Source organism: Pongo abelii, chromosome 3 (assembly GCF_028885655.2).
Source record: "Pongo abelii isolate AG06213 chromosome 3, NHGRI_mPonAbe1-v2.0_pri, whole genome shotgun sequence".
Taxonomy (NCBI): Eukaryota; Metazoa; Chordata; class Mammalia; order Primates; family Hominidae; genus Pongo; species Pongo abelii.
Genome location: NC_071988.2, coordinates 207,005,877 through 207,017,828, shown reverse-complemented (window position 1 = coordinate 207,017,828; position 11,952 = coordinate 207,005,877). Strand labels below are relative to the sequence as shown.

The following is an 11,952-nucleotide window of genomic DNA, read 5'->3' as shown; positions in this document are numbered from 1 at the left end:
TATTGGGAGAGAGGTAAAGTAACATGCTAAGCTCAGATAGCTGATAAAGGCAGCAGGGGCTGGAAGCCAAATCCTGTCGGCCTGGCGAGACGACTGCTGCCTCAGCCGCAACAGCTGCGAACACGGGTCTGCACCCAACCCTTTACCTGCCCACCGACTCCAGGACACTAGCTCCTCCCCTTTCTCCACCCCACAAAGGGCCGTCCCATGTGGCTCCGGGGCTTTCGGGGGCTGGAAAACTGGCGATGCGGGTGGGTGAGAAAGCCCGGAAAACTTTGGCGTGATATGGACTGTAGGTAACTGGTTGTGCGTCATGGACTCCAGCTCCGTTGCGCTGTGATAACCAGGCCCAGTTTTCCCTCATGCTCCAGGCCGGGAGGAGCCCGGGGCCCGCTCAGAAAGTCCTGCGCACGCGCGCGTGCTCGGCCCGGATTGGCTGCTCGGAGCGGCGAGGGGCTTGGCGGGAGCTTCCAGTCGCTCGGGAGCGGAGAGCTGCGCCATGGCTCGGCGGCGGCGGCGGCGGGCGCGGCGTCACAGGTCTGAGGGGTAAGTACTGCCGACCCTCGGAGCGCAGGGCCGGAGACCAGCTTGAACTGCTTCCTCGCCTGCCGCGGTTTGCGCCTCCCGGCGCTGTTCGTGCTCCACTGTGGAGCTCGCCCGAGTGGCCAGTCGCCCGGGTCCCCGGCTTCCTCCTCAGTCTAGTGGGGATAACAGTGATCCCACCCGCACGGGCCTGTCGGGGCCTAACACTGCCTGGCGGGTGGGAGAGACGTTAGCCAGTGTCGTGTCGTTTTGTGGGGGAGAGTGCCGTCCAAAGTAGTGAGTCTCAAAGTGCTAGCTTGAAAGCAAAATATTCAGCAAACACGTATTGCCTACGGTTTGCCGGACTTTGTTAGTGGAGTTTACTCTCTGACTGGGAATCAGTTTTCTTATTTTGAATACCCTGGTGTTTTCGTACTGCAAACCACAGACCGTAAACTGGAGCATAGATCTGGCTGGGGGACCGGGCTGCCGCTTGCGGTTCTCCAGGACGGGTCGAGCAGTTTTTGTTTACCAAAAAAAGCGAGCGTTTGGTCGGTTGCAAAACGCGCTCTAGAATGCTGGTCGCTGATTGGTTGGCGAATGGCCATCCAAGGCCTGGCCTGGATCTGGCGGGAAGGGTCTCGGCTTGCTGCAGACGGTGCATAAAACCAGACGCCAAGACGATCTGAAGAGAACAGGAGTTCCCCCGGCCCTGGGAAGGCTTCCTGGAGAAGGAGGTGCTGGTAGATGCGGGGTTAGGGTGGAAAAGCTGGAGCAGGACACCGCAGGTGGGTGGGGAAACCGAGACCAGACTCCTGTGGCCCGTGGAGGAGAATGAAGACTCCCCCGGTGCAGAAGAGGATTAGAAAAGAATGTCAGCTGAAAAGAGTTTATCTGAAAGGCTAGTGGTTTTTGTTGTTTTTTTTATTTTTATTTTTTAACATTTGTGGGTTCGAGACTCATGAAATCTGTTCCTGCCTCGTCCCGAAACACACGAATGCACATACAACAGAATTTTTTTTTTTTTTTTTGAGATGGAGTCTCACTCTGTCGCCCAGGCTGGAGTCCAGTGGCGCAATCTTCGCCTGCCAGGTTCAAGCGATTCTCATGCCTCAGCCTCCAGAGTAGCTGGGATTACAGGCGCCCGCCACCACGTCCAGCTAATTTTTGTATTTTTAGTAAAGACGGGGTTTCACCATGTTGGCCAGGATGGTCTCGATTTCCTGACCTCGTGATCCGCCCGCCTCGGGTTCCCAAAGCGCTAAGATTACAGGCATGAGCCACCGCGCCTGGCCCAGACATTTTACCTGTGGGTTGTCACAGAGGTCTCTGTCTCTCAGAAGCCCCACCTTGACCCCAGCCTAAGGCAAGGAGGAACCTTGACTTTTCTTCCCCGCCCCCGCCCCCCAAGAAAGGACAAGATAGCTCAAAGAGTTTAGGTTAAGAAGTTTATGTGGTCTAGTGTGTAGTTGTGTTTCTGTTACTTGGCTATGTGACCCTTGATAAGTCACTTAAATTTTCTGAACCCCGGAATCATCATCTATAAAATTGCCATAAAACCAATACTTGTCTTACCTGCTTCCTTAGGTTTCATGAATTAAATAAATAAATCATGAACTTGTTAGAAATGCAGAATCCCAGACCTCACCCTAGAGGGACTGAATCAGACACTCCTGGGGTGGCCAAGCAACCTGTTTAACAAGCCCTCCTGAGAATTTTGATGACACTCAAGTCTGGGAACCACCGCTCTGAACAGTTTTCTAACTTTTTTTTTTTAACTGTGATTCACAGTAATGATGTTTTACATCACACTTAGTACACGTGTGCACACATCCACACATAAAACAAAAGGCTTATGAACATAGTATATCCAGTGCAATGTTTCATTTTATATTTTCCTCTTTTGTTGTTTTTTTTTTAAAATGCTGGCCTGGCAATCTTAAAAGACATTATAGGACAATTGATGTGATTTGCGTATGGACTGTAGATTAGATTATGGTATCAGTGTTAAATTTCTTGATTTTAGAAATTGTACCATGAATATGCTGTATAATGCCCTCTTAGGAAAGACATATTGTAGTATTTAGGGGTGGAAGTGCACAGTATCTCCAGACACACACACACACACACACACACACACACACACACACACACACACACACACACACACACACACACACACACACACACACACACACACACACACACACACACTATCTCCAGACACACACACACACACACACACACACACACACACACACACACAGAGCACATGAGTTAAGGGCATACAGAAGGTCCTTGTACTATGTTTGCAGCTTTTCTGTGAGCTTGAAATTATATCAGATAAAAGGATACTAAAACATTGGTTTAGACTAAGCTGATTTTGCTATCTACAATTGAGAAAAATGTGGCTGCAATCTGCATGGCATATTTTAAAGTCGAATTATGTACTGTATTATCCCGGAGTATCCCCCCGTACCCTTGCACGATGCCTGGTTGGTGGAGGATAGTCTGTATATATTCACTGACTCCTGGCACTATTATTAGTAATAATAATATATAATTCCTGCCACTGTTATTTCCCGTTTTTATTCTAGTCACCATTGTTACATCTGTTTCCATGAAGCTTGTTGAAGATATATATACAACTTTATCATTTGAAGCTATGGTCCAACTGAGAGAGTGTGAAGGGAGGTCGAGGGCAGGCCCTGGATTTGAACTGATGTAAATTTTAATGCAGGCTTGTGTCCCTCCTGGCTCCGTGTTGCTGTGGGCAAGCATACATCTGTAACATGGAATTCACTTCTACCTTATAGGACTGTTAGAATGAAATGAGAAAGGGACGTAGGAGAGCCAGGCACAGGATGGAGCAGGTGTCGGGGCTTAGTGTTAGCCTACCTCCCCTTTGTTCAGCTCTGCAGAGAAAGTCAATCACTGCTGATTGATTAAGGCCTCAGGGAAAAAGTTAACAGCAGGATTCCAACTTTTCCATGTCCCTGAGGGGGAGAGGTATGTTACTTTATACATTGGTGATAGGATTTGACCTATAAAAAATAAATTTGTGGAATATGGGTTCTTTTTTTTTTTTTTTGGTAAAAATTTGTGGAAAGGGTCCTAACTTGTGTTTTTTTGCTGTTTAATAGCGCAAGACGTTCAAAGCACACTTTAGAAAGAATGCATTCCATGAAAGATGTAAGTTATCTTTTTGTGTTGTGGTTTTCTCAAAATTGACAGTACAAAATAACATTTTTTGGTACCTCAGTTTTGTAGACTTCACTTGGCAAGTTCAATGTTTATTGTAGTGAAAAAGTGTGTTCATTTTCCTCACACTTTTCCCGGTATAGTGGACAAAATGACTTTTGTTAATGTTTTAGAATTTCCTTTATTTCTGAGCCGAGTTTGGTTTTATTTTCGTTTAGATAATTGACTTCATGTAAAAATTGTACAATGCTGTAAGCTTTTTTCACTTAAAGCCGTTTCTCCTCATTGTACTTTTCAAGAATTGTTTATGATTTCATGATACTCCACTTAGTTCACATTACAGGTTTACTTTTCTTTAGAGTGTTAGAATAAATGTATGTTAAAGGCATGTACATTTCTTTAACGTTCTTGATAGCTAATTCCAATTTTTTTTTCCAGTGGCTTGTGTGATTGACATTGTAATCTCACATTAACAGTGTATGACAGTGCCAGGCACCCCGGAAGGAGTTCCTTCTGTTTGTTCTGCCCTGGGCTTTCTCTGTCCTGCATAGCCCTTAACCCCAGCCTGCAGAGGATAGCTCTCCTCCCCTCTGGGAAACCCTGGGATCCCCCTGCAGGGTTTTGCTCAGCGCTCTGCTCCCACCCCAGCATTACTTCACTGGTTCTTTGGGTGGATTTCTCTCAGCTGTCCTGCCTTGCCCCTACCATTGGTAGCCAAAGTACAGTGTGCCTCGAGGGATTTCTCTAAGCTCCAGCCTTAGCTGGAAGCCCAGAGTGCCTGGAATGGATTCAGCTTTCCTGTCCTTCCCTCTGCAAGGCAGTGCCTTACACGTGGTGGAGGCCCCTATGCCTTGGGAGGGGCTGGAAGACCTGCCAGCTCTCTCCGCATTCCACCCCCAAGCAGTCCAGGAATGATTCTTTCACTGGGGGCATCTGAATGGTCAAGTTTTTGTATGGTTTGCCAATTTTATTTGACCTCCTTTATACCTTCCAGAATTTTCTTATTTTCGTATGTGTTAATAGTACCCTTCCACATTTTCCGGAACTACCGTGAAAGTTTTTCTCATTTTATATATGTTTTCATGTTTCATTAGATTTGGGGTAGCAGACTTCGTGGGTGTATCAGTATATTGAACTGTAAACCCTGGTGTCCTTTAGTCAGGAGTTTTTACCTATGTGTTCCCTTAAAACTGTTTATGAACTTTTAGATATATGGGCATATTTCCGGAAACAGGACCCATCACTTTCCCTAGGTCAGAGGTTTAGGCAAACTGGCCCATGGGCCAAATCTAGCCTGCCGCCTGTTTTTGTATATCCCTGCAAGCTAAGAATGGTTTTTACCTTTTTTAATGGTTGAAATAAAATGAAAAGACTATGTCATAACATGTGAACATGATATGAAATTCAAATTGCAGTGTTCAAAAGTCAAATTGTATTGGAACACAGCCATGCTCATTCTTTTCTGTGTGGTTACTGTCTGCATTCACATGACAGTGGCTGAGCTGGTAGTCAACACAGAAACCTTACGGCCTGCAAAGCCTAAAAGAATTTACTTTCTTGTCCTTTATAGAAAAAGTTTGCCAATCCATGCCTTAGGTTATCAAAAGATTCTATGTCCCCGGAAAGTGTTAGCTTGCTTCTGTCTTTTTAATTTAACTGAAACATTGTGATTGTACACATTTGTGGGGTACGATTTGATCTTGCCATACATGTCTATGTTGTATAATGACCCAATCAAGATAGGTAGTGAATCCATCACCCCATGATAAGGATTGCTTCCTTAGGCAGCAGTGATTACAAGAATATTCTTGCTGCATAAATCAACCTATTGTTCTTTGTGAGAGCCAACTGAATGACTCAACTTTATTCACTTGTAGAAAGCTGGTCAAAAGTGCAAGCCTATTGACGTGTTCGACTTTCCTGATGATTCTGATGTCTCAAGCATTGGCAGGCTGGGTGAAAATGAGAAAGATGAAGAACCTTATGAGACCTTTGGTTAGTACTTTAAATCTTTATCCTACCTAACTCTAAAGCAACAACATTTAGGCCAGATATAATAAAAAATAGAAGCATCTTCAAATATAAAAATAGTTGCCTGCATGTAAATATAATGTTCTCTGGGGAGTACTTGATAATTTGAATTAATTTTTCTCACTTATAGGTACATTGAAACTAAGAACATTATCAGAGCGGCACTCTTCTAATAGTATTCATTAACAATCTGGTCACACGAGGACACTTACTATAGTACTCTGTAACAAGAGGAACATAGAATATATTTCTCACTTCACTCTACCATTTGATAGAGCCATTGATTTAGGGAGGAGAAGAGTATGGGTAATTTTCCTTTGTCCTAAACTCATGGAGGCAGGGGATGCTTCAGGAGAGCCAGTGGGAGAGCTTCACCTGTATTCCTTGAAGTGTGAGGTAAAAGGTCAGTACCTGGCTGGCCAGGAGAGTGTGAGTTGTCAGGGTGGGCTGCTTGTGTCACTGGGCACTCCAGAAGCCAGAAATGACAGAGAAAATGCCATGTGCCCCCACATCTAGAACTGCAGTAGTCAGGCATTTTTGCTGGAATAAGTTTCAAGAGAATTTTGAAGGCTTTGGTTTAATTTTTTGTTAAAAGAAAATATTATACATTTTATAAGGTGAAATATATTCACCAGAATAATGTCTTTTATTATGACTTGATAAAAATGTCGTATTTGTCTAAAATCTCAATCTAAAAGATCTGAACCTAAAACCCCATAATTTTAAAAATGGAAATGAATTCACATACCATAAAATTGACACTTTTAAAGTGTACATGTCATTGGTTTTTAATTTATTCACAAGGTTGCACAACTGTCTGCATTATCTAATTCCAGAAAATTGTTATCCTGTAGAGAACCCTGTATCCATGAGTGGTCACTCCCTCTTCCTCCTTCTTCAAGCTCCTGGCAGCCATGAATCTCCTTCCTGTCTCTACGGATTTGCCATTTCTGGACATATCAGTGGAATCCTAGACTCTGGTCCTTTGTGACTGGCTTCTTTTACTTAGTTTGTGTTTTACTTAGTTTGTGTTTACTTAGTTTGTGTCCATATTGTAGCATGTATCTACCTCATTCCCACAAGCTTTTATAGCTCAGTGATACTCCATTGTTTGGATATACCACAGCTTGTTACCCATTTATCAGTTACATTTGGGTGGTTTCTATTTTTTGGCCACTATGAATAATGCTACTGTGAACATTTGTGTATGAGTTTTTGTGTGGACTTTTTTCACTTCTCTTGGGCATATAGTGGGAGCAGAATTGCTGAGTCCTATGGTAATCCTATTTTTAACTTTTTGAGGAACTGTTTTACAAAGCAGCTGCACCACTTTACAATTCCATGGCAGTATATGAGAATTCCCGTTTCTGCACACCTTCACCAAAACTTACTGAGTTTTTTATTCTAGCCATCCCAGCACCTCATTGTGGGTGTGAGTGTGTGGGGGGGGTATGGGTGGTAAAATCTAGTTTACCATATTAACCTTTTTTAAGTGTATTAACTCCGTAGCAGATAAATACATTCACGTTGTTGTGCAACCATCATCACCATCCATCTCCAGAACTTTTTCATCTTTCCTAACTGAAACACTCTACCTATTAAACAACTTCCCGTTCTCCCCTCCCCTCAACTCCTGGCAACCAGCATTCTGTTTTCTAGGAATCTGATGTAAAAGGAAACATAGAATAGTTGGTTCTTTGGTAATTGGCTTATTTCATTTAGCATAATGTCTTCGAGGTTTATCTGTGTTGTAGCCTGAGTCAGAATTTTTTTTTTTTTGGAGACGAAGTCTTCCTCTGTCACCTAGGCTGAAGTGCAGTGGTGTGATCTCGGCTCACTGCAACCTCCACCTCCCAGGTTCAAGCAATTCTCCCTGCCTCAGCCTCCGGAGTGGCTGGGATTCCAGGCGCCCCCTCACCCCCCAGGGCCACCACCAGCACCACGCCTGGCTAATTTTTATATTTTTCAGAGATGGGGCTTTGCCATATTGGCCAGGCTGGTGTTGAACTCCTGACCTCAGGTGGTCCACCTGCCTCGGCCTCCCAAAGTGCTGGGATTACAGACGTGAGCCACTGCGCCCAGCCAGAATTTCCTTTTTAAGCTGAAGAACAGTCTGTATGTACCACATTTTATTTATCTATTCATCTGTTAATGGACCCTTGGGTTACTTCTGCTTTTTGACTGTGTATAATGCTGCTATTAATACTAACGTGAGTGTATCAACATCTGTTTGAGTCCCTGCTTTCTCCTCTTTTGGGTATTTACCCAGAAATGGAATTGCTGGATCATATATATTTTATATTTTCAGGAATCACCATTTCCACAGTGCCTGTGTTCCCACCAGCAGTGCCCAAGGGTTTCAGTTTCTCCACATCCTTGCCTACACTTGTTATTTTCTGGGTGTTTGTTTTTGTTTGTTAAATAATAGCTAACCTAAGCTTAGGATGTGAAGTACTATCTCGTTGTGGTTTTGATTTGTATTTCCCTAATTACTAATGGTGTTCAGCACGTTTTCAGTGTGCTTATGGCTGACCATATGCTTTTTTTTTCCCTTTGACCTTCTTATATATGATTATTGGCCATTTGTATATTCTTTGAAGAAGTTTCTGTTCACCCTTTGCTCGTTTTTAAATTGGATTATTTGTCTTTTTATTGTGAAGTTGTAAGAATCCAGTTTATATGAGTGGTTATCTGTGGACGTTTGAGATTGTTCTATTTCTTTTTCCCCCTTGTTATTCACAGCAATAGAGTAAATAAATCCCTTTGCCTTGTTGAGGGCAATACGAAGTATACTACTAACTTAAAAATTGTGCAGTTGATATGTTCATTATTTAAGCAGCTGTTTAGTTTAAAAAATGTCGAAGTTTGCACTGTCATGCTAAACTCTGAGCATGAAGAAATGGTTGCTTGGCTCTCACCAGGCCCCCTTACAGCAGTTCAGCTCTGTCACCACTGGCCACCTCTTCTTCTCCAAGCTCTCTACCCTTGCGATAAGTCCTGGGTCTCTCCTGTTACTCCTCTTTTGTGAGCACCCGCTAGGAGCATCTTTCTCGTCTTAGCATCTCCTTTCTATGCCTTTCCACCAAGTTCATTTGCTCTCCTCTCTTTTATCTTCTTCCTCATTCAAGGTATCTTTTTTATGCTATCTAAAGGCTCTGGCATCCCAGAGTAAAGCAGAGAGGAAGTAAGGGAGGCCTGGAATCTCCCCAAAGTGCTTTTCATTCAAAAATACTGAGTGCCCACTATATGCAGGGTACTTTATGAGGTGACCTCTCTAGGCCTGTATAGTTAATAGTTTAATGCAGTGGTCTGTCATGCAGAGTGTATGACGCCTGACAGGGATGAGGAAAGAAAATGTTAGACTTCCGATTTATATTTTTATTTCATTAAAATTTCCCCAACCTGGGCAACATAGTGAGACCCTGTCTCTACAAATAATTAAAAAATTACCTGAGGATGGTGGCGTGTGCCTGTAGTCCCAGCTATTTGGGAGGCTAAGGCAGGAGGATCGCTTGAGCTCAGGTGCTCCAGGCTGCAGTGAGCTGAGATCACACTACTGCACTCCAGCCTGGGTGACAGAGTGAGGCCCTGTTTCAAAAACCAAAAATAATTCCATATAAGTGCAGTAATAAAGGTTTATTATTGCAGTAATAAAGGTTTATTATTCATAAATATTCATGTATTTATTGGTGATAGGGTTTAAAATTTTTATTGTTGAGGTGTGAGATCAAAAACATTTGGGAAGTGGCCTGTGTAATTGATTTTGATTTTGTTAGTTGAACAAAGATTGTTTTGTACTCCATTGTAAGGGAATAAACTTTAGTACTGCCCAAATAGCCAGACTTTTAAAGTTGTGCTTCTTTTTTGTCTTTTGAAAGATCCTCCTTTACATAGCACAGCTATATATGCTGATGAAGAAGAATTCTCCAAACATTGTGGACTGTCTATCCCTTCAACTCCTCCAGGAAAAGAAGCAAAAAGAAGGTACTGGTGCATTTCAAGCAATTGTTTATTCATGGTTAATGGGATTTCTGAGAAACTCTTTAAGATAGAAGCTAATAAAACAAAAGCGTTTTAAGATCCTTTGAGCCAACTTGTTATGCTTTTTCTCAAGAGAGCTGAGGCATAAAAACTTTATTAATAATTGACAATTACTTATGATAATTATAATAGCTGTGATAACTGACAGAATTCACACCTGATTATCCTAGAAATCATGCCTGGGAAGATAGTTTAGCTTTGAGTCAAATAAGAAAGGAGGGAAAGATTTTACAAGCCAATAAGAAAGGAGGGAAAGATTTTACGAGCATAGAATTTTAGGTGATTTTTGGGAGGTCTCTTTCATTTACAAAGTCTCTAATTATCACAAATGAGATGTTTCCTTGTATATGGTAGGTGATAATTACAAAGCAATAAAAAGCCTGTTTCAGATGCATTGTCCCTGAAGTGCATTGGTTTGAGTCTTTCAGATTTATATGAAGCTATAGGTCCAGAAAATCTCTATAAAAATGATTTCATAGAGAAAACTTGGGAGCAAGTTATATAATGCAGAACTCTTCAATAACTGTAGTACTCATTTTAAATTATTATCTAGAGCAGCTCTTTGACTTAGGGACCTCTCTTGGATAATAGGTCAGTTCTAGTTACTAAATGTATTTAGCAAGTATCAAAAGTGCAGTGTTTTTTTGTTTGTTTGTTTGTTTTTTTGAGATGGAGTCTTGCTCTGTTGCCCACGCCAGAGTGCAGTGGCACAATCTGGGCTCACTGGAAGCTCCACCTCCCGGGTTCACACCATTCTCCTGCCTCAGCCTCCCGAGTAGCCGGGACTACAGGCACCCGCCACCACGCCCGGCTAATTTTTTTTGGTATTTTTAGTAGAGACGGGGTTTCACCATGTTACCCAGGCTGGTCTCGATCTCCTGACCTCGTGATCTGCCCACCTTGGCCTCCCAAAGTGCTGGGATTACAGGTGTGAGCCACTGCACCCGGCCAAAACTGCAGTTTTAAAACAAATATCCCAGCTGAGCAGAAATCTGAGAAGTCATTTTGAGATTGTCTACACTAGGGAAGTTTTATAGTACTTGGTTATTTTGGAGACTCCAGCTTATTTTATTTTATTTTTTTGTTGGAGTCTCGCTCTGTTACCAGGCTGGAGTGCAGTGGCGCAATCTTGGCTCACTGCAACCTCTGCCTCCCAGGTTCAAGCAATTCTCCTGCCTCACCCTCCCGAGTAGCTTGGACTACAGGCACGTGCCACCATGCCCAGCTAATTTTTGTATTTTTTAGTAGAGATGGAGTTTCACCATGTTGGCCAAGATGGTCTCAATCTCTTGACCTCGTGATCTGCCTGCCTTGGTCTCCCAAAGTGCTAGGATTACAGGCGTTAGCCACCGTGCCTGGCTGACTCCAGTTTTATATGTTACTGAAAATCAATAAAAGTCATACACTTGGAAAACATGCACTCTACTTTAAACAGTGGTGAATGTAATTTTTCAACAGGAATATTTTGAGTAGGTAACACATTCACATGGTTTAAAAATATAAAAAGGTGTATAGTAAGTCTTCACATCATGTCTACTATCCACCTAGCTCCTAGAACCCGCTTCTTCCCTCTCCCTTATTATTAATTTCTCATATGTCCTTCCAGAATTTCTTGGTGCATATAGAAGTAAATATGAATACACATTTTAACCCTTTTTTGTGTACAAAAGGCAGCATAGGTTGCTACCTAGCTTTTTTCACTTACTACATCTTAGATCTTTACGTATCAATACACATGGAGCTTTCTCATTCTTCTACCCTTTCCACAGCATGGGTGTTGCTTAGTGTGATTATCCAGTCCTGTATGGATGGGCAGTCAGGCTGTTTACAGTCTGTGCTGTCACTCCCAGTGCCACTGGGAGTGCCATTTCACACTTGGGCCTGTGTATCTATAGCATATAGTCATAAAAGTTAAATTCTGAGGCAAATGAAATGTGTGTTTGTCATTTTTATAGTTATTGCCACATTGCCACCTAAGTGAGATCGAACTTGGATTTTTGCCAATGTGATAGGTCAAAAATGCTATCCCAGCCTAGTTCTAATTTGTATTCTTAGGAATGATTGAGCAGCAATCATTTAAAAGCTCTTGAATTTCTCTTTCTGCAAACTGTTTATATCCTTTTTCCTGTTTTCTAGTTGATGTTGGTCATTTTCTTC

At 42.6% G+C, this 11,952-nt stretch overlaps 1 protein-coding gene across 2 annotated transcripts in view; it reads left to right on the top strand.

Moving 5' to 3' along the window:
- The first annotated feature begins 376 nt into the window (after positions 1-376).
- CENPU (centromere protein U) overlaps positions 377-11,952 on the top strand; it is a 39,138-nt gene continuing 27,562 nt past the window's right edge. The window contains exons 1-4 of one of the 2 annotated variants that reach the window (XR_002914736.2): positions 377-546; positions 3,666-3,714; positions 5,601-5,718; positions 9,633-9,738. Coding sequence is in view for 1 of the 2 variants with exons in the window: in XM_024246105.2 (XP_024101873.2) it covers positions 500-546; positions 3,666-3,714; positions 5,601-5,718; positions 9,633-9,738 (320 nt within the window). In the remaining variant the exon portion in view is untranslated. The remainder of the gene's footprint in view (positions 547-3,665; positions 3,715-5,600; positions 5,719-9,632; positions 9,739-11,952) is intronic. The other variant, XM_024246105.2, reaches the window with a different exon arrangement.